Raw genomic sequence first — 22,113 nt, 5'->3', positions numbered from 1 at the left:
GTGCCGCAAAGAGTTGAGACTCCGCCCCCCCCACACACCCCACACACTTCAATTCTTTATTGACAAAGTTAAATTACAAGTGATCCTTTGCATCATGTCAGAGCATGGAGGTATAAATAAAGTGCCTCACATCATAGGGTTCAAGAGATAATAGATGATGATGATGATGATGTAGATAAATAATAACAATAATAATAATAGCAATGATAATAATAGTAATGATAAAATAGCACATTTCAAAAAACGTTTGAAAAATGATTAATACAACAACTAAACAATACACAAAATACATAAAAAAACACACATTGAAGTATAATATCTCTCAATTAAATCTTCCTGATCCGAGCAAGAGTTGCAATTGAGTGGTTTAAAAATACAATACAATGAAAGTTGAAACATTTAGTGACACAAATATACAATGCTATGCAAAAACATCATATAAACGAGTAGTAATCAAAAAGAAAAATATGTACAGTTGTGTGCTATATACAGTGGTGGAAAGTAACTAAGTACATTTACTTAAGTACTGTACTTAAGTACAATTTTGAGGTATTTGTACTTTACTTGAGTATTTCCAATTTCCAATACTTTTACTTCTACTCCACTACATCTCAGAGGCAAATATTGTACTTTTACTCCACTATATTTACTTGAAAACTTTAGTTACAAGTTACTTTTCAGATATAAACTATGATATAATGAAACATACATTAACCACTTTAGCCCTATTTTATACGTAGGCTATTTGAAAATAGCCGATCTACAAGCTCACAACGTAAATATTTTCAAATATTTAGTACTTTTACTTTTGGTACTTTAAGTACATTTTGATGCCAATACTTTTGTACTTTTACTCAAGTAAATTTTTAATTCTGGACTTTTACTTGTAACAGAGTATTTTTATATTGCAGTATTGGTACTTTTACTTAAGTAAAGAATTTGAGTACTTTTTCCACCACTGGATACTAGAAAAGTCTAAAGATGAATGGAGATTGCTTTTTCATTATTATTATTCTCAGTATCGATTCTTATGGTCGGCAGGTGGCAGTGGAGTGCCATACAACCTCTTTCTCCTTCCTTTTCTAGCTAGGCGTAAAGAAGACAGGCCGAGGAGCGTGTGCTTGGTGCGTGTTGTCGTCTCTGCTGGAGCCTCTCTCTGACACACTTTGTGGAGGTTTTACAAACCCGGGTGGAAAACAAAACCGTCACAAAAAGTGTTTGGAACGTCGAGCATGGCCTTAAACCTCACCATTAACTCCAGCAACCCGCCCCTGGGTGAGTGTAAATGTTTTTCATGAAGCCATTTTTAAAACACCCTGTCAGCTGGGTGAGAGAGTGGCTGCTGCCCAAATGTCACCGGGCTAATGCTAAAATAACGCACACGTTACACCGCAGCTGGTGACCTATAGAATAACGTCAACTCATGAGGTCACTGTAACGCGTTACGGTCGACTGAAAACATGTGTGGCGGGCTGGCGGCATTCTTTTGACGCTGATATGTCGCATTTGTGAGGCGGTGACACGTTTTCCAGTCATACAACCGTTGCCACATATTGGATAGTGCTTTTCTCCTCAGCAGGCATCCTCAACATTAATCTGACGCAATAACGACCAAACGTTCCGATCGGGACGCAGCACATTTTTGGTCTCAGAATTCGATAGGTCACAGAAATTAGTATAACGCCCACAGACGTGTGTGTGGAAGACTGCAAGCCTGTCGTCGTGGCATAGATAGTAATAGCTGTAACTCACACTTGCTTGCTGTTGTAGTGTAGATTGGACAGATATTCTGTTGGGTGTCTCGTAAAGGGGCTCATTGGCGTGTCTATTGTGACTAGAGCAAACATTTGTAATTCAGCTTGAACATAATGAATGGATAACAACAACAACATGGTATCAACACATAAGTTAGATGGATGGGTCTCTGCAGATTAGATGGCTACAGATACCGATGAAGACCATTCATAATATTTATGTTTTTCACGTGTGTGTGTGTGTGTGTGGGCAGTATTAGCTTTGTCACGAGTAAAGCTATAGGTTACTGTACTAAACAACAATGATGACAGTGACACGTTAATTCACTGGAATTGGTTAAACAACGCCATCGTGTGTTTTTTCTGTGTTAAAGCAGATGATGCAAGCGTCCTGCAAAAGGGCTACTCTCAGCTTCCCTACTGTCAGTCTGTCACTACTACTAGTACCCTTTCTCCCTCATCTTCCCTACTGTCTGTCACTACTACTAGTACTCTTTCTCCCTCTCATCTTTCCTACTGTCTGTACTGTCACCCTCTCAGCTTTCCTGCTGTCTGTCTTTCCTACACTGTCTCCCTCTCAGCTTTCCTGTTGTCTCTCCTTCACGTTCTCTCTCTCAGCATTTTTACAGTCTGTATCAGAATCACATTTATTGTGCAGTAAGACAAACCTTTATTGATCTCAGAGGGACATAATTCAAGGAACAGCAACAACAACAACAAGGTTGAAGAGTAAAATTCAAAAGACAAATGAATATAGTTCAGCTTAGATTAGATGTTTGTACCATTGCTGTCATGGCTGTGACTTTGTTGTGTGTTTATTCACCTCCCCCCCGTCTCCTACTCATCTCCCTATGTCCCTCCCTCATACCAATAGTGCTTAGAAAATGATGCACTTAATGGGTCACTAAATGTCACTTAAACTGCAATAGTTCTATATTTAGTTGTACACCTGTAAAAGGTCAGTTATACTGTGCAATAGTTTATAGTTGTCCACCTGTACCAAGCCTTCATGCTTTGTTGTTGTGTGTTGTGTTGCATGTGTTTTGGCTTGTTTAGATAGACGATCAAGAGGCTGGCGTGACTGTGCTAGTACACACTGACCCAAACCTCTGGCCTTTCATACATCTGTGTTTCATAGACCGTCAGTGTGCACTGTTTGGTCCAGTAAAGACCACTAAATATATACAGTTTTCGACTGTTGTAAACAAAGACTCTCAAGTATATTTTGGAGACCCTTGCATTGAGAGGCAGGCCCACTTGTCCATTGAGTGGTTGTTTCTCTATGATTTCAACACAGATTTGTTGTTTACAATGTATATTAGGGTAAAAAGTATATGACATACGTCATCACAACATCGTGTTTTGGTCTAATTATAATTTATTTTCACTCATTCGGCCCAAACACCGAAAATGCTTTTTTTCTGCCAATTAATTCTCGTTGCCAAATTTGCGGTGTAAATGTCCCGACATTCCAATCTATATATTATAATTATCTGCATGAACATCAACATATTTAACACGACATGAATTTTCATTCACTCGTCTTGTCTGGACAGGTAAAGCCAGCCAATCACAAACGTCTGGCCGTGCATTGACATTTGGAATTTGTTTCAAGTTTCAAGTTCAGCCCTCTTTTTGTCTTTTTCTATGTTTAAATCTTTATGTACTGTCACACCCCTTGTGTAAACCACTCATAGGTTGTGAAAGCATGTTCTACCATGTGACAGCATTTCTACCAGGCAAGTTGGGCAGGTTTTCTCAGGAATATGAACCTTAGCTGTGGATGCTGTTCTATAATCTCATGAACATGTTAGCTTAGTGAGATGATAATAGCGGAGCGGCTTTAGGTCTGCCTGATCTAACTGTTGGTGAAAGTTACAGAAGCCATTGTTTTTCAGCAGTGAGTCTGATTTTTATAGTGCTTTAGTACTATTTATTTAGAGATTTCAATAACGTTCTGTTTGTAAATGGAATTGACCACACACACACACACACACACACACACACACACACACTTGAGACAGGTTTCTATAATTGCCCCTGGCCCCTGGAAAGGAATGTTGTTGCGTGTACTGACAGGGGTTGTTGGTTAGCTAACACCACTCTGACATTCCCATCCTCTCCTCCAGGGGCGCTGTTGGCTGCAGAGCACGTGAAGGGGAGTGTGAAGCTCTCTGTGGAGGAGGGCAAAGACACCAGCCTCCGCATCTCAGAGTGAGTAGGCTGCTGCAGTGATGACTCTTTTACTACGCATCGCAAACAGCTGAAGAAATAAACGTGGACAATGGCCATTAATAAGCTTTCAATCTTTTCTGCTGAACTTATTTTACATTCACTAGCTCGCTTTAATATGTTGTCATACTATCTTTCCATGTACAGTATATATCTGTGTGATTTTTTTAAATGTCTTTTCACCAATAGGATAAACTAGATAAATAAAAAATAAGATATCTTGTCATGAAACTACACTTCCAGGGGCATTACCTAGTAGAAATGAACAAAACCTACAGTTAATGTAACTTCATGGAACTAGTGAAGTGCCTGTTCGGGGCAGAGGCTACAGAGAACCTCTGGTCCAATGAGCAATGGTCTCATTCAGACCTGGGACAATAGAAAACTGGTGGTTGGAACAGAGCTCAATTTCAATTATCTAGCTCAGTGGTTCTCAACCAGTGGTCTGGGAACCACCAGTGGTCCTTGAGGGGGTTCCAGGAGGTCCCCAGCAAAAGGTGTTAAAGCTGCTATTAAAAAATAGCAGATATACAAGCTCACAGCGCGTCACTTCGTGCCGTGCTGCGAACACAAATCTTCTCTTCAGTGGGTCCCTGGCACAAAACATTTTCTGATGGGGGTCCACGGCCAAATTTATATCAATTTAGGGGTCCTTGGCATGAAAAAGGTTGGAAACCACTGATCTAGCTCATAGATCAAAATGAACCTGCTGTTTTGAATGATGCTGTACAATTCAAGTTTCCTATCAGGTGTACACTGGTTTGTCACTCAAACTTACCAACCACCCCCACCTTCTCCTTGCAGTGCTCTGGAGTTCACTGATGTTAACTCCATCGCACGCTACCTGGCTCGCGTGGCCCCTGCCCTGGGCCTCTACGGATCCAACATGATGGAACAGACTGAGGTAAAGTGACCTAAGAACGTGACACCCATGATGCTTTGCATACAGTGGTAATTAATGTGGTCAAATCCATACTAAATGAACCTGTAAAATGTTTGTTCTTTTATTTGTCTGTAAACGATTTGTTCCTCCAGGTGGACCATTGGCTGGAGTTCAGCGCCCGGCGTCTCTGCGGTCAGAAAGGGCTGACAGGAGCCCTGGGGGACCTGGACAAGACCCTATCCATCAGAACGTTCCTTGTGGGAAATATTGTCACTCTGGCTGACCTCTGTGTCTGGGCTGCACTCAAAGGTTGGTCACACAAGATTTATGTCATTTTAGCCATTAAAAATATGTATTTATACTTTATTTCAGAGAGGTCTTTGTAGTGAGACAGGAAACCAAGGGCAGAGAGGTGAATCTGGGTCCTTGTGTAGCCACAACTTATTTATTTCTTGACTTTTACCAACATGACAGTTTACCTTGTTTTGTTTTTTTGTGTTGGATGTTTTTACACCAAATCAGAACTGTGGTTTTATTATGGATCATTACACATGGTATTTCAACTTATTCTTGTTGTTGATTGTTCTCTATCTGACTGTTATCATATAATGTAATTGTTGCATTTATCTTGCTTGTTGACATTGTAGTGTACCTTCATGTAGGGCTGGGCAATTATATAGAGTTCACCATTCTGAAAATAATTAATTTATTATTTGGAATATTAGCTCATGCACATGTGCGTGATCTTCCTACTACAGTACACATGAATCCAATGTGAATCAACTCGTTTAAATAACACATCATACACAGGCACTGTGACACGCTAACTAGACAACGTTACCACTGACCTTGGACCAGAAGGTTGATTATCTTTCACCTTTCCTTCACCAGAGCTTTTAATGTTTAAATGACAATGGGATCACCTGATTTTAAATACAGCAATATTAAATGTCTTTCATACAGGTCACGTGGAGTGGCCTGGCCAGGATGGATCCTTCCTCCATGTCCATCGATGGTTCAACTTCCTGGGCTCCCAGATGCCATTCACTGCTGTGGGTGCCAAGTATAGCAAGGGCAAGGCTCCCCCACGCAAGTCCAATGTAAGCACACCATCTTGGTGATTTTGGTGTTTGTAGCCCTAAAATCTGGAAGGGTTCTTTGCAATGGATTTCCTCGCCAAATTAATACTTTTTCACCGTAAGGAATTGGATTAATAAAATAAGGTGTGTTACAGACTGAGAAAGTTTAACATTTTGTTCTACACATAAATTAATTAGCCTAATTGCGATTATGTAATAATTGTGACAGGCCTACGTCCGTCTACGAGCTGATCCATTCAGAATGCTACAGCAGCAATGTGTAAAAAAAAAAGTGCACAACAATAAATAGCAATTATTAGAGTGCACAGCAATTAAAAATAAATACACCAATAATTATAGTTTACAAATGTGCTTATCATATTTCAAGAAATAATTCATTCAAACAAAAAACGACTGATTAATATTTTTTTCTGATGGGACAGCCCTACAAATGTTGCCTTTATAGTGGGGTTGCTATGACAATAGTCAACATGAGACTACTACTGTATAACAGCTACAAACATGTACAAAATCACTTATTAAACATTTAAACCCTATATACTTAGTTGACCTGGGTCCTTTTGTCCCTCTACACAAAACCTCTTCACCCTAGAAAAGGGATGCTAGGGATCATACAGTGTCGTCAAATCACAGAGAATCGGTCACTTCTCCATGAGAAATGGCTACAGATATCATCAGCTGCTGTTGTCTATTCACGTTGTCAAATTGCTCAAATGCAGCAAATGCTTAATTTTGTTTAATTTGTTTTGTTGATGAAAATTAAACTAACAATAATATGCACCATTTTGTAATGAAATAATATTCCTAGTGACACACTTTATGTCAATATCATCACGTAAAATCAAAATGATGACCATAGACAAATTGGATGGCTGACCTTGTCTCTGATATCATCATATATGTGTTGTTGTTATTATTATTATTTAATATTTATTTATGCATACATTTTTTCAAGTTGTATATTTTATTTCTCTTTAATCTTCATGTTTCATCGTAATTTTAATTTGTTTGTGTGTTTTATTTGTGACAGTCAGAGGAGAGGGAGAAAAAACAGGATGTGGGCAAATTTGTGGAGCTGCCAGGAGCTGAGATGGGCAAAGTCGTGGTCCGCTTCCCCCCAGAGGCCAGCGGGTAAAACACAGCTCATCTTTAACTAAAATAATTGCATTAATACTTGATCTGTGTGAAGTGAATGTAAAAGTATTATAACGAGGCTGTGTGCATGTATTGTTATGTCATGCTGTTGACCTCTAGATTGTCTTCTCCCTTCTGGCTCCCAAACTGTGGAACAAACTTTCCCATTGCAATTAGAACTGCAGACTCACTCCCAATCTTCCGCCGTAATCTGAAGACTCACCTCTTCAGACTCCACCTTAGCCCGTACTCCACTTTAGCCCGTAGCACTTACCGTAGCATTTGCCCTAGCCTTGACGACCTTGCAGTCTTATGTAAAGGCTAAAATGTCTGTTATTTAGACAGATGCCAGGTCATTTGTAGACCTGGCATCCTATAGTGTGTATAGTTTCAATGTACAGATTATTGATCTTTTTTGATATTATACTGTTTAGTCTGATGGTTCTTGGTTTACCTATGATCCTAGATGACTATTTCTATGCATTTGATGTATTACCTTGTGTTTTCCTTGCTTACTGTAAGTCGCTCTGGATTAAGAGCGTCTGCTAAATGCCTTAATTGTAAATTGTCTTGTTTATTATGATAGTCTAGCAAACTGTAGTCCAATTACTCCAGTATTACTTATTGTCACTGTCAGGCAGAAACCTTTTCATAAATGAATGCCCTATTTTATTTTATTTTTGTCATATGACAGTGTTGTGTAAAAGTTATGAAAATGGCCTATCTACAAGGTGTCACACGAGTAAGAAAATCACAGGAACACAGGTTCTTTATACCGTTACATTTCCTGAAAAGTAACTGTTTTTGGACATACAAGGTTTTTGCCTGACAGACCTATCCAAGCTAAACTGCTATAAATTACATTTAGCATGACTACTGATGTTGTTCCTATATTGTATATTCTATTAACATACTGTAGTGTATATTGTGCTTTTAGTCTCAATATTAAGTGGTGATTGTCTATAGTCTTACTGTCTGAATGGATGTTCATCAATGTAATATTGCTCTAGTCTAGTGAATCCGGTATATATCTGTATAGAATTTAAATTAATTAGGGCTTGTCTGTTCGTCGGTCTACAAATGTTATTATTGTGACCACTAAGGTTTGGCACTTTTCTGCCCTGTCACAGTTCTAGTTGTTAAATGTGTTTTAGTTGGTTTGTCCCAGCACCGGATACCACTCTGTAAGTGATTGTGATTCTGAATCATTAATAATTTTCTCAACTATTTACTTTCTCTCTCTTTTGTTCTGCCCAGGTACCTGCACATTGGCCATGCCAAGGCTGCCCTGCTAAACCAGCACTACCAGGTGACATTTAAAGGCAAGCTCATCATGCGCTTCGATGACACCAATCCTGAGAAGGAGAAGGAAGACTTTGAGAAGGTGAGGTGTTCCAGACACTGGTCTTATAAAAAGGGTTGTGACATTGATATACCATATTCACTCTTCACGGTACGCCATATGCGCTTCAATAAGCACTTGTGAAATACTCCATTTTCGGTTTAGCGATTCAATTTTTGCGTTATGACTTTACACACATTTCATACTGAACTGGCTCTATGTCGCTGGGGAAAACGAAATGTATCATTCTGAAGGACCAGCAGAGCAGAATAACCACTGTTCATGTGATCGCCATGACTTTACGTGCTGTTTTTGAATGGAACATTATCCCCATCATTATCATCATACTCCTGGTATTGCAAAGTAATGCAGAAAATGTTAGTAGGCTTGGTTGGCACTGCTATCCTTTCTGTCTACTACACAAAGCCTCCACACTTCTACTTTTCACAATGGATTCTGCCATCGAACCCCAACCCTACAATCGTCCTCATGTCTTCTCTCTCTTGGTCTCTCCCTGTGCTGTCCGTCTCTCTACCTACTGTTTTTCAACACCGGGTCTCAGGTGATCCTGGAGGACGTGTCCATGCTGCAGATCCATCCGGACCAGTTCACCTACACCAGTGACCACTTCCCCAACATCCAGCGTCTGGCTGAGCAGCTGCTGAGTGAGGGCAAAGCCTACATCGATGACACGCCACCAGAGCAGATGAGAGAGGAGAGAGAGCAGCGCTTCGAGTCCAAGAACCGCAGCAACTGTATGTTAACCATTCTAATTTAAACAAGCCTTTTGTTAGAAATAAACTAATTAAGGAATGCTTCTGTAATCCTCAGAAGATGGGGACTGAAGTAGGCATCTTTCTTTCCTAATACTGTGGTTTTCACAATTGGACTCCAAAGGGGAGGAGGGGTTTGACATTACTATAATTCAATCTACTTGAAAGTATTACAATACAAAAAAGACGTGACAATTCTAACAGTATGAAATCACATCTTAAAATATATTTATTGTGTGTAATTATGGCATTTAGAGAATTTAATTTAAATATTTTCACATAAGAGTCAAGTGAATGTAACATTTCTTTGGTGTTGTATAATCCTGTAAGCCAAGGGATAGGCCTTAGGACAAGACACAAAAATAATAAATAATGAATTAATTAATTAATGCAACTCTATTGCAACGGTGAATGAATGTGTCTCATCAATGATGAGCTAGACCAGGGCCCCTATGCATATGCTTAATCATTTACAGGTCTCGTATAGTATGGGAAGTGCAAGTCTGGAAAAGTATCAATTGTAATTTCTTTTTTTACATAATAAATGTTAAAAATGGTAAATGGTGCAATTTATATAGCGCTTTTATCCAAAGCGCTTCACATAGATTGTGCATTACATTCACCCATTCACACACACATTCATACACCGATGGCGGAAGAAACCATGCAAGGCACCAACCTGCTCACCTGCTTTTCCTTTCTCTCTTTCCCTCTCTCCCTCTAGCGGTGGAGCAGAACTTTAAGATGTGGGAGGAGATGAAGGCTGGTACAGAGCGTGGTCAGACTTGCTGTATGAGAGCCAAGATCGACATGGCGTCCAACAATGGCTGCTTGAGAGACCCCACCCTCTACCGTTGCAAGAATGCTCCCCATCCCCGCACAGGCAGCACTTACAAGTACTTCCACGTCTAATGATGATTCTTTTAACCAGTTAACAGCGTAAAACAAGATAGTATAGTAGCCTAGTATAGCCCTGAGCTCGGTTTGTCGATGATTCGACTAATCGATCGAGGGAGTCTGATTCGACCCAGTCGAATCATGCTTTCTCTTTTTCTTTCTTTTTTTTGTTGTTGCATGATTCGACTGAGAGATTGGCCTAATTTGTTATATTAATTAACTTATAGTTTGCCAAAAATAGGATATATATATATATATATGTCACAGTACGATTGGAGAACCAGGACGATTGAAGACGGAGCGCTCGTTTTTAGGCACAGGGCTTCGGGGCGAGGCGGGGCTTTGATGCGACGCGGACCTGACTGTTGTTGTTCCCCCGACCCCCCCACGTAGCAACCAGGAAGCTACGCTAGGGGAACGCTGAACACGCGTTCACACCTATACCTCTATGGTTCACACGCACGTGCTCTGATGAGTCGAATCAGCGCCGTCCGAGTTGTGAACCGATAGGGACAGAATAGTTATTTTCATGGATCACTGTGTGTGTGTGTGTGTGTGTGTGTGTGTGTGTGTGTGTGTGTGTGTGTGTGTGTACTTTATTTGGAAAGCCTGGCTTGTGGCTCCCTCTAGTGCTTTTTCTACAGAATTGCTGGTTGAGTGGTAAAAACAAGCACGCTTTCTTCAATCGTCCTGGTTCTCCAATCGTACTGTAGCATATATATCATGATTTATTGGGAGAAACCAAGCAAGTACCGGTATATGTTAAATCAAGCACCCCCCACAGCCCAAATGGAATGATCCTGTATTGCATAACATTTATTTTTATTTTGCATTTTGCAACAGTTGAATCAGAATTTCCTTTTCTTTTTTATGATTCGACTACCAGTTGACTAGGCAACATTTGGCCAATCAGATTGGGTGACAGGCCTAGTCTAGTAACAACACAGCCTCATCCAATCTTTAACTATTGATAATCGCCATCGGGTACTGTACACCTTCTGATTGAGAACAAAGTTGCAAGGGTGACATCCAAAGCCCGACTCTCAGGAGGTCTTACTTGCTAGGGGAAATGTGACCAGTTACTATTTACTGCATGATCAAACAAGTAACTTGTAGACAGTGTCCCAAGAGCCATCCAGGTACTTATCAAAGTCTTTTAACAGGAAGGCTGCCTGTTACATGTTCAGAAAGTTCACGTATTCCTCCAGCCAAGAATCCCTGGAGAAGCAGGCTGGTTTAAGCTAGCGACTCATATCCACACAGTAGAGATGCGCGGATGGGTTTTTTTGTCACCCAAATCCGCGTTAACAAGTTCATTATCCATCCGCCATCCACCCGCGGTACTTATATCATCCTATTTATAGATCCGCACCAACCGCACCAAATAATTGTTATTTTCCTGATGTTAGTTTTCTTATAAACAGTGTTACTCACCACTGTCGCGATGCAGTGACTATATACAATCCACAACCATGGTAACAACAAGCGAACGTCTTCATTAAGTTACTTTCGCTTTCAACCACTTTGTTGCCATGTCGGCTTTTTATAAGCTTTTTATAAGCGACTTTTAATATAATAAACTTTATTTATATAGCACCTTTCATGACATAAATGCAGCTCAAAGTGCTTTACAGAAAAAGAAAGAAAAAGTGAAAACAAAACACAGAGCAAAAACAATGCTCTGTGTTGCGACTTTTGGGCTTGTTTGGCACTTGTTTTGGGCTTGTTTTCATAGACCTGGCTACTTATTTCTCTCGCAACCTGGCAACACTGGCTGCCTTCAAAGCAACATGTCGTGAGCGGCTATTTTGTGCCTGGTGTAAAATGACGTAATATTAAAATACTACAAACGCACACACGGTGAAATGTAGTGCTTTTTAAAAGCTATTATAGGCCTATAGATTGATATCATTAATTTAATTCCCGCATTATTTCACCCGCGGTTTATCCAATATGAATTAATAATTATATTTGATTGACCCAAATCCACCCAAACTGCGGTTAACTGCGGCAACCGCGGCTAAAACCGCGATCCGCGCATCTCTACCACACAGTGATATAGTCTGGCTACGCGAGGCTAGGTTTAAGCTCCTTCCAAACAAAATATTCCTTTGCTTTAAATGTTAAATCCAATGGCTTTAACCAGTATGACATTCACCATACAGTAAGTGATTTGTGTATAATTTCACAGTCAACACTGGGAGCTGTCCAGTATAACCCAATCTTCTACAGTTGTGCTATTGGGAGCTTCTCCAGTATAACTCCAGTCTTCTAATGTTGGACATTGGAAGCTGCCCGGTACAACCACACTCTTGTATTGTTGGCCACCGAGAATAATTGTCTAAAACGGTCTCTTATTCTGCTGTTAACACATCTGAAACTTATATTATATCCTCTAAAAGTTTTAACTTGATTTTTTTTATAAGCAGATGTACTCACTGGTATTTCTCCTCCTCTAGGGTGTACCCAACGTACGACTTTGCCTGTCCCATTGTGGACAGCGTAGAGGGCGTGACCCACGCCCTGAGGACCACTGAGTACCACGACCGCGATGACCAGTTCTACTGGGTGATTGATGCACTGCGACTCAGGAAGCCCTACATCTGGGAGTATGCCAGACTCAACCTCAATAACACTGTACTGTCCAAGAGGAAGCTCACCTGGTTTGTGGACCAGGGCTATGTCGATGGCTGGTGAGTTCTTCAGGCCTAATTGTTAAACTGAGTGTGTGTATGTGTGTGTGTGTATGCGCAGTCTGCGCACGAACCCAGCAGTCTCCCTCTATAATGAACAAACAACACACCTCACCAAGCTTCACGACGCATGACTTATCCCATTAAGACCTGAAGCAGATTCTAGAAATGTCATGCTCAAACTTTTTCTTGTCAAGGACCCTCAAAATGATATATATTTCACCGCGGACCCCCATCTCAAAATATCTTTTTCCATGGGGGAATACATATATTCAAAGATTTGCACACATGTTCATGATTTTTCATAAATAGCAGATCTACAAGCTCGTAGCGCGGCACTCGGTGCCGCGCTATGAGCTTGTAGATCTGCTATTTTTGAATAGCCAAAGTGTAAAATAATGCTTTTTAGCTCAAATCAAAAAAGTGACACAGATGCATTCCAGGTCTAAATGGGTTTAGCTCATACGTAGGCGCTGGGGCTTGGAAATGAGCCGAAAATGGATCAAAACCAGCATTTAGAACCTCTCGCCAACTTAATCTTGCTCCTGTCTGTTGATTTGGTTAAAGATTTCCCCAACACATGCGTTCATGATAAACTGTCCCATTCCTCTGTCTTCCTTTTTTTAAATGCCTTGTCCTCCTCCTGCTCCCTTGTTGTCTCTCCTCTCCTCCAGGGACGACCCTCGTTTCCCCACCGTCAGAGGAGTGCTGAGGAGAGGAATGACTGTCGAGGGCCTCAAACAGTTTATCGCTGCTCAGGTATAATCTGCTTGTCACCTTTACACACAACAAGAATCCAGGGACTGGGTTTATTAGGCATGCCCTAATAATAGCTTCAATGTACAGGTCTGGTATACTGTTAAAGTTCTATCTATAGAGCACTGAAGTCTGACGTCGCTGCCACTAGAGGGCGCTGTTTCACGGGTTCGTGGCTTTATTTTTTGTGTTGAAATCCCCATTTGGGAATCTTAGATCACGTCATATAAGAACTGTGTTCCAAACATAAACACACCACCCTGTTTTTTTTGTCAGGGGGGTGGCTCTGCATCGTTTACGATATTCATTCATATTTGATACAGCCTGTTTCTGGCAAAAATGGAATGAATTCTGCCTTAAAAGTCTTAAGAACTACTACTTCCGGGTCTGAAATCACTGTCCGTACAGCAGCCGCGTTCATGGGAAATGTAGTCTTTGGGTTGTTTGACTCGTTTCTAGTGTTTATAATGTGTTACTCTTTGGGTAAATGTGTACATTTACACCGTCAGTCGATGCTTCATATCCATATGTGTAAAATCGCCAGGGTGTTGTGTTTATTTTTGGAACACGGTTCTTATTTGAAGTGATCTAAGATTCCCCAATGAGGATATCAACACAAAAAGGAAAGCCACAAACCTGAGAAAAGCGCCCTCAACTGGTAGTGACGTCAGGACTTCGGTGCTCTATTGCCATGAAAGAGTCCATCTAGGGACGGATAGATAGACTGATGGACACTGTCATCAATATCGTTTTACTTTTGTCTTTCTGCTCAGGGAGGATCCAGGTCAGTGGTGAACATGGAGTGGGACAAGATCTGGGCCTTTAACAAGAAGGTACATTTGATTTATCCTCTCTACCCCCCCACCCCCTTTTTGTTTCATAGCAACAATTAGGTTTCCACAGCAAGTGCTGGCAGATGTTATGACGCTGCGAAAGTAGCGAAAAGTAGTTTGAACATACATGACTATCATTACTTTTATGAGGGAGAGACTGCTTTTTGTCACTGTACCACACACAATTGTATTGATCCCTGAGGAGTAATTTGGTAGTTACTGGATCAGTAGAGGGAAGAGGTTTTAGTTTGAATTCTTTATTAGGGGTTGTCACCAATGGTGCGAAAACTAATTCCAGTGCATTCATTCTACTTGGAAGTATTACTCGTTATGTCTTCTTCTTTTGAGGCCCCAGTTGACTGTACAGCATATAACCTTTCAGCTTCCAGTGTTTAACTCCTTGTGTATTTAGTAGTCCATAAACTGTATCCCAAACTTTGGAAGAACTTAGCTAAACATGTTTTATTCCCTTCATTGTACAGTATTCTTTAGAAGAATATTAACAACTGACACATTTTATAGTTGGCTACTATGAAGTGATATTTGAGAAACGGTGTTTGGGGATGTCATTGAATAAATGAACGAGGCTATTTTACTAACTATATAACATCAGGCTTCAAGTATTTCTAATGTCAGTCCACCTGCTTGCCTTTTCAACCGAGTACTGGACTCATCGCTCTGCTTGCATGGCTTTTTGGCTCTTCACTGTCTTGTCATCTTTTCGATTCTTGTCATTTCCCATCCCCTCCTCCGCCTCACCACCTCTCCCTCTCTACTAACCTCTAACAACTCCTGGCAGACTCCAAACCTTATAAAGCAACTGCTCCTCCCTGTCACATGTCATGTAGTCGTTCAGTTGATGGTCATGCTGTATCCTTTGCGCAGGTGAGCTGCTGTGTTTGTCTGGCTGTCAGCTCAATGTGCTTCTTGCCTAAAGCCTAACGTTACACTTCATCACGTGACTGTGTTTCTCAATGAAAATAACCGACTCATATGGGGATTTTCTATTAAATGTACATGTAACATGATGCATCAGATTAGTGGAGCCAACTACAATATCTTCAGACATAACTTTTTCCAAATACTGGTGGTGTTGCAGTAATAAGATATAGTGGAAGAGACTGATCTCAATCTGGGGATTTCTGACCAATCAGTGTTTTAGAGACGTCGCTGTGTCATAAAATAGGTGGAATATTGTAAACGAACAGTTATTACATATTCAAACCTAAAGGTACTGAGTAGTCAACTCCAGGTGCAAGAAGGTGCTCACGAAGTCAAATGATTAGACTATAGAAAAGAAGTCCTTGGGCTTAACTTCAGGCACACTCACACAGAGCCAAACCCTTTTAGCTTTTAGCTTTTAACTTTTTTGTAAACTGCCATATTATTGTTGATTACATTTTATTGTTTTGACTTTTTTTTCTCTTTTTCATTTAGCTTACGGCTTAGGTATATTTTTGGGTTAAGCCCGTGTCCATTATTATTATTTGTCTATATAAGGATTTAATTCTGGTTGACTACTCTTTCTAGTCATGCCCAGAGGAAAACCCTTGCAGGTTGAAACTGGTCTGCATTTTCACATATGATTTTATTTCATTATATTCTTGAGTTGGTACAGCTTACTTCATTAAGAATATAATACAATATACAGTAACATCCATGGTGCAGATGTTGTCATCCTCCCATTAAAGCAAACAACCTCCAGGCTAACTCGGGACTTGTGTTATGCATGCTAAACTAGATAGACTAGTTTAGGCAGATGCAACTGACAATACTGTGAATAAGGCAGTTGCATCTGCCGAAACATCGTTTTTTATTCTTCGAGTCCATAATAAACTTTGGCACTTGGGCTAAAAAGTGTGTGCGGCCACTTTGATGTCTCTAGAAGACTAGACACTTGAATCCTTTTGCCGTGGGCCGGCACTACTACAAGGACTGGTGTGCATAGCATTCCTGTAACTAGATAATGCTAGTTTTCATTGCAACATAAAACCCCAGCCGAATCCACCTTGGCCTTTTTATTATAAGGAAATTTGGACAATTGTAAAATCATTGAATGCGGAATGGTCAATACCAGCAATGCATGTAGGTTATTGTTTGTCTAACCAAAGTGGAGGTTGGATTAGTATTCTTTTACTTGGGTAACAAAATAATGGCACACTTCAGTGCTGTATGGAGGAGGGAACATGAAGGGAAATTGCATTTTTGTTGCTTTTTTATGAATGAATACCCGGAGGCTGCGCCATTGTCCCCTAACTAACGTTCAACCTCCCGGTCCTTCCCCAGGCACTGTCTGTCATGTGTTGTTCCTGTTCCATGCAGGCTCCTTTCATGTTCCTGTACCTTTGCAGTTAGGCTGTTCACCTCCATGTTTTGAGTTCACTGCGCTTAAACTTTACCTCGGGCAGCCGATGGCAATCGGTACGCTACGTCCCACACTTGCATGGAATGATGAGATTTATTGTCTGTGTTGGGATGGTGTACATTCTTGCCCAGTGGTATATATGTTGGTACCGTACTTCAAAACTCTAGTTAAATAGTCAGACAATATCTACCAAACACAACTTAAGTAAATTTGAATTCCAGTATTTAACGTAAATGCACACAATCTCTGAATGTATAACAATGTTTTGCACTATAAGCGATTAAATGAACACTGCATTATACAGAGTACACCTCCACAGGTCTAAAATGAAGTAACATTAGTTAACAGTCAATAGTTCTATAGAGAGGAAGATACCAAGACAGGAAGTGATGTAATGTAGGTCAGCCATTCTGTGTGAACATGTCTCTACCTTGTCTCCCTATCTCTCTTTCCCTCTCTCCCTTGTCTCCTGCCTTACACTATGTCCCTGGCTTGCACTCTGTCTGTCTCTCTCTGTTCCTTACTTCTCATTCGATTTCTTTCTCATGCTCTTAACTTCTCTCTCTCTCTTCTATCTCACACACACACACACACACACACACACACACACACACACACACACACACACACACACACACACACACACACACACACACACACTGTTCCTCTCCTGTCTTTGACACACTTCTCTCTCTCTCTCTCACACACACTCTCATTCGATTTATTTTTCATCCTCTTAACTTCTATCTCACACACACACACACACACACACACACACACACACACACACACACACACACACACACACACACACACACACACACACACACACACACACACACACTGTTCCTCTCCTGTCTTTGACATTAAGCTGCATCTCACTCTTCTGTTTCCAAGCTGCCAGTTAACTTTTTGAAGGTACTCCTCCTCTCCTCTTCTCCTTTATTTCCTCCTTCATCCACTATACTACCCATCACCTCCCTGCCCCTCTCTGTCCTTCCATCCCAGCATCCCTCTCTCCAGAGCAGAAAGCCATCCTGTTTAGCCACCAGTCACAGTTGCTGATGCTTCCCAGAGACTTTAAATGACCATACTGCTGTTAATAAAATACATGTCATTGTCATTTCACAGCTTCAGCCATATAGCATAAATAGACTATGTTACATTATGGATTGATTTTTGCGTACGTTTACATTTTCTCTATAGTCATTAACTCATTTAGTGCCAGGTAAATAAATAATATTTGCCAATAGTGCCAGCGATTTTTTGTTTTCCTTACCTTTTCACAGAATATTTATCTCCAGTACGATCGATCCCCTGATCGTTGCTAAACACAAAGGTTTTCTCTGTGCTTCCGCGAAAATTTGAACCCTCAGTTCGCTAGTTATTGGCCATTCAACATGGCATATCTCGCCAAAAATGCAGAGGAAATCATAAGAGTCGTTTTCCATAATACGTTAAACCAGGAAGTGAATGGTGGAGGAGATCTTGCGATCACGTGATCTCCTAGATCTCTGTGTGACTGAGACTGAAATTAGCACTCTGGGCTTAGGGAAAAAATAACGTGTTACACGTCAATGGCACTGAATGAATTAAAATGTTAAAGAACTTTATTGAATAATTGAGTCAATGTTGGCTAAAGAGTCATGCAGCGTCTTTCTCTTAAATTTCTCTCATAAGTTAACTCCAGATGCACCAATGATTCCATATCTGCTTTTACCAAGGTGTGGTCAATGATGAATCCCATTTGATCTGAAATTGGAGGTGCGTGGCCAATTGTTTATTAACATAGGCAACGCCCCCTAATCGCTATGAGAGATCATGACCAAAAAATTACATAACTTTGACCAAACGTAACCACACAGTCAAATTCACTTTGTCTGATAACCTATCTTGAGGCAGTTTCAAGTCTCTCAAATGGTTTCCTGTCAAAGTGACTGGTAGTCAAGTTCCCGCCCAACCAAATCTTAAAGAATAGAATCTCCAAATAATGGTTGGTAGTAAAAGCACAGTTTTTCCAGCTTGTGGCTGGTGATAATTTTGAACCCTCCAACTATCCCGTCTTCCTCCTCCTGTATGTGCTTCTCTCTCCTCCTGCACTGTTTTCTCAGCCTGTCTTGCCACTCTCTCCAGGCATCTCATTTTAAATGATTTTCTATTAGTTTAAAGGATTCGGAAGATGAAGAGCCGTCATTGCTTTGCTTGGCTGAGATTTAGTCTGCAAAGGCTCGGCCCTTGGTTTGACTTGACTACTGTTTGGCTTGGCCAATAATCCAATGCCTTGTTGCGTTCATACAACCGATTAGTCTTTTTGATGTGAAGTTATTCCATTTTTCAATTTGGGGGATTGCATGTGCTTTTTTCACTTTATGTTGCTTTCCAAATCTCCTTTGAAAAGTGATAAGTCATAATTTTTTTTTTAAATCTGCATGGAGGTTTCTGACTGAAGCAAGGGAAGATGGATGGATAGATCCAATTGATTGAGGGATAGATTGGTGGATAGATGGGTACCTACTAAAATCAGGACCGTTCTATCCCTTTTAGTTAAAATAAAACTCTGGATACATATGCATATACTGTAGCCAGGTACATAAGAGTTGACGTGTTTGCATTCCATCACAAACGTCAGGTCAAATCTACTTTTACCAGTACATTTGTTCCTCTTTTCATGTCTCGTCTCTCTACCTTCCTCTGGCCCCACACCACTTCACTCCATTCACTCTAGCTCCTCTCAGGTATTGTGACACCTGTACGTTTGCATTCAGGCACTCGGGCAAAAAAAATGACAACCAACCAGTATTAAGGACTACAAGGGTTCACACAATGTTTCTGTTGTCCTACAAAATCTAAGAAGGCAACCTAGAGGCATGCATAATTGAGCTTGAGTTTTCAGTGCCCTCTGGTAGACAGAGTTACTTACAGAAAATAACACCGACAAACAGACGGCCTCATTGTAATAGCACAGCTCAACCGGTGGTGAGGGAGTATAGCTGCAAAAAGGTGCCCCCCCCCCGCACACCACCACCACTGATGCGATGTGCACGAATTGTTGAAAAGTGTTTGACTCAAGTGATTATCACCGAAGAGAAAAGAGTGACAGCCATTCAAATCTATGCAGGACCCGGCCTGTAAGCGGATGTGACAAAAATAATATCAAGCGAGGCAATTAATTTTTAATGCGTCCAGTGTGATTGCACCGTAAGAGTAGAAATGAGGTGGGGAGTAGGTTATTATCTAGCCATACATGCTCTGCTGTGCTTTCTCTGTTTCATTGCATCCTTAATCATATTCAGCACCAGTCAACGCCTCTTTCCTTTTTGGATGCATCTGATGGGATTTCCTGCTTCTCATCCTGCCATTAGTCCTGGTCATTGTTGAGCGAGTCACTCATTCTTATAGGATGATAGCACTGTTCAGGTGTTTACCTGCTAACATGTTTTTTATCCCTCTGTTGTGTGTCTGTATGTCTTACCGTGTGTGTAGGTGATAGACCCGGTGGCTCCCAGATACACAGCGTTGGCCAGCTCATATGTGGTCCCTGTTCACGTCCCTGAAGCCCCTGAGGAGATGAAGGAGGCTGCCAAACACCCCAAGGTATTCTTTTACCTAACTCTGTGGAAGTTGTCGCGCGCGCGCGCGTGCACACACACACACACACACACACACACACACACACACACACACACACACACACACACACACACACACACACACACACACACACACACACACAGAAATGTAGTTGTATTCATCATCTTCTATCCTATATTAAAATTGCCTAGTGGGTGGACTTCCTGTTTATCAGTTTGTGTCCGTTCCCCTTCTTCTACCACACCAGCAGCGCAATTGCTTCCACAAGCACACATAATAATGCATACCATGGGGAATCCACTACACACATTTCATGCTTGCAATTTTCATATTTACCGTACACTGTGTATTTGTACATTATTGCACAATGTTCTCCTATAGAACTACATTATTGCGCAATACGTGCGCAACACTTATTAGTGCTCCTACGCAATATGCGTAGGAGAAAAAAAAAATCAGATTGCCGTAATCCGTTCCAATACTAGTTGCGGCAAGTTGAAAATAGCATGTTTTGCCAAAAATACATAGTAAAACACAGGAGCCGAGATACAGAATATTTCCCTAATATTTTAACAGGGAAGTGAATGGAGCAGCAAATCTTTGAATCACGTTATCTCCTGGTTCTGAGTGAAAAACACGCCTAACGCATCGATGGCACTGTGGACGAAGTACCAATTGACTCGAAAACGCGTCCATAGCAGTAAAACAGTTAAAGATAATCAGTGTCATTATGGTATGGTGGATCCAACAATTAAATATCTACCCTTTCTTGAGAATTGGGGCATATCATGTCCTACCAAAACACACCAGAAACCTATTTTAGTGCTCCAAAATCATTGCAGATGGCTCTTGTCTATCTGTCCTTGTGTCCAGAATGAGGAGGTTGGGAAGAAGGAGGTATGGTACGGACCCCGGGTGCTGGTGGATGGGCTAGACGCAGAGACCTTCAAGGAGGGCGAGATGGTGACCTTCATCAACTGGGGGAACCTCATCATCACCAAAATCAACAAGTAGGTTGGAAGGACAATGAACAGCTAAGCAGAAGCGGTTAGTTTGTCATTGTTGTGAAGTTCTGACTTTAAATTTCCATTCAAACGGCCTCATTTGCAGACAGTTAAGATTCTACTTATACATTCTGCCATATTCCCTACCTAGCTTACATTGTTGACCTTTTAACTCTTGTGTAGCTTCTGCTATTTTTGCCAGACCCAGGGGGTCAGGCCTACATGAGGCTTTGTCGGTCCCTCTCTTCGTTTTTGTCAATGTTTTTGTCCATATATGGTGCTTACTGTACATGTCCCTCTTTTTGATTGGCCAAGCTTAGCGTGACGTAGCCATTCAGATTTCAACCACTAGGGGTCTGGCAGTACCAGGTCCCCTGGTTCCCTTGTTACTCTTGTAGTGCGACAGTAGGGTATTCATTTATGAAAAAACACAAGTTGAAATATATGGATATACTATATGAGATTTCTGCCCGACAGTGACAATAGATAATTATGAATTAACTTTTGCATTTATCCATCAAAGTATTATTTGTTTATTTGTGTTTATTGCTTGCTTGATTTATTTTATTATTTATAAAACCCTTTGGGAAACTGTTTTGTAATGTTTTATTTATAATTCAGTTTATAAGAAATTAGAATGCTGCATTTGAGCTATATTGTTAATTATTTTTATTTAAAACTTCAGTTCAGTTAATAAGAAATGCTGTTAAATGTATAAGCTCCCTGCACTTACAGTCTATACAAAATACATATTCT

At 40.7% G+C, this 22,113-nt stretch overlaps 1 protein-coding gene across 2 annotated transcripts in view; it reads left to right on the top strand.

Annotated features, from left to right (window-relative positions):
* Positions 1-1,114: 1,114 nt before the first annotated feature.
* Positions 1,115-22,113, top strand: part of eprs1 (glutamyl-prolyl-tRNA synthetase 1) — a 50,659-nt gene continuing 29,660 nt past the window's right edge. For both annotated transcript variants that reach the window (XM_080427000.1, XM_080426999.1), the window contains exons 1-14: positions 1,115-1,275; positions 3,884-3,968; positions 4,791-4,890; positions 5,022-5,178; positions 5,833-5,969; positions 7,000-7,100; positions 8,361-8,487; positions 9,008-9,200; positions 9,943-10,114; positions 12,575-12,808; positions 13,483-13,567; positions 14,338-14,397; positions 20,246-20,356; positions 21,227-21,363. In XM_080427000.1, the coding sequence (XP_080283126.1) occupies positions 1,233-1,275; positions 3,884-3,968; positions 4,791-4,890; positions 5,022-5,178; positions 5,833-5,969; positions 7,000-7,100; positions 8,361-8,487; positions 9,008-9,200; positions 9,943-10,114; positions 12,575-12,808; positions 13,483-13,567; positions 14,338-14,397; positions 20,246-20,356; positions 21,227-21,363 (1,742 nt within the window). In that variant the 5' untranslated portion in view covers positions 1,115-1,232. The remainder of the gene's footprint in view (positions 1,276-3,883; positions 3,969-4,790; positions 4,891-5,021; positions 5,179-5,832; positions 5,970-6,999; positions 7,101-8,360; positions 8,488-9,007; positions 9,201-9,942; positions 10,115-12,574; positions 12,809-13,482; positions 13,568-14,337; positions 14,398-20,245; positions 20,357-21,226; positions 21,364-22,113) is intronic.

The sequence above is a fragment of the Gymnoscopelus braueri genome (assembly GCF_963280865.1).
Source record: "Gymnoscopelus braueri genome assembly, chromosome: 1".
Taxonomy (NCBI): Eukaryota; Metazoa; Chordata; class Actinopteri; order Myctophiformes; family Myctophidae; genus Gymnoscopelus; species Gymnoscopelus braueri.
Note: the sequence above shows the minus strand (reverse complement) of the source record. Positions and strands in the feature narration are given on the sequence as shown.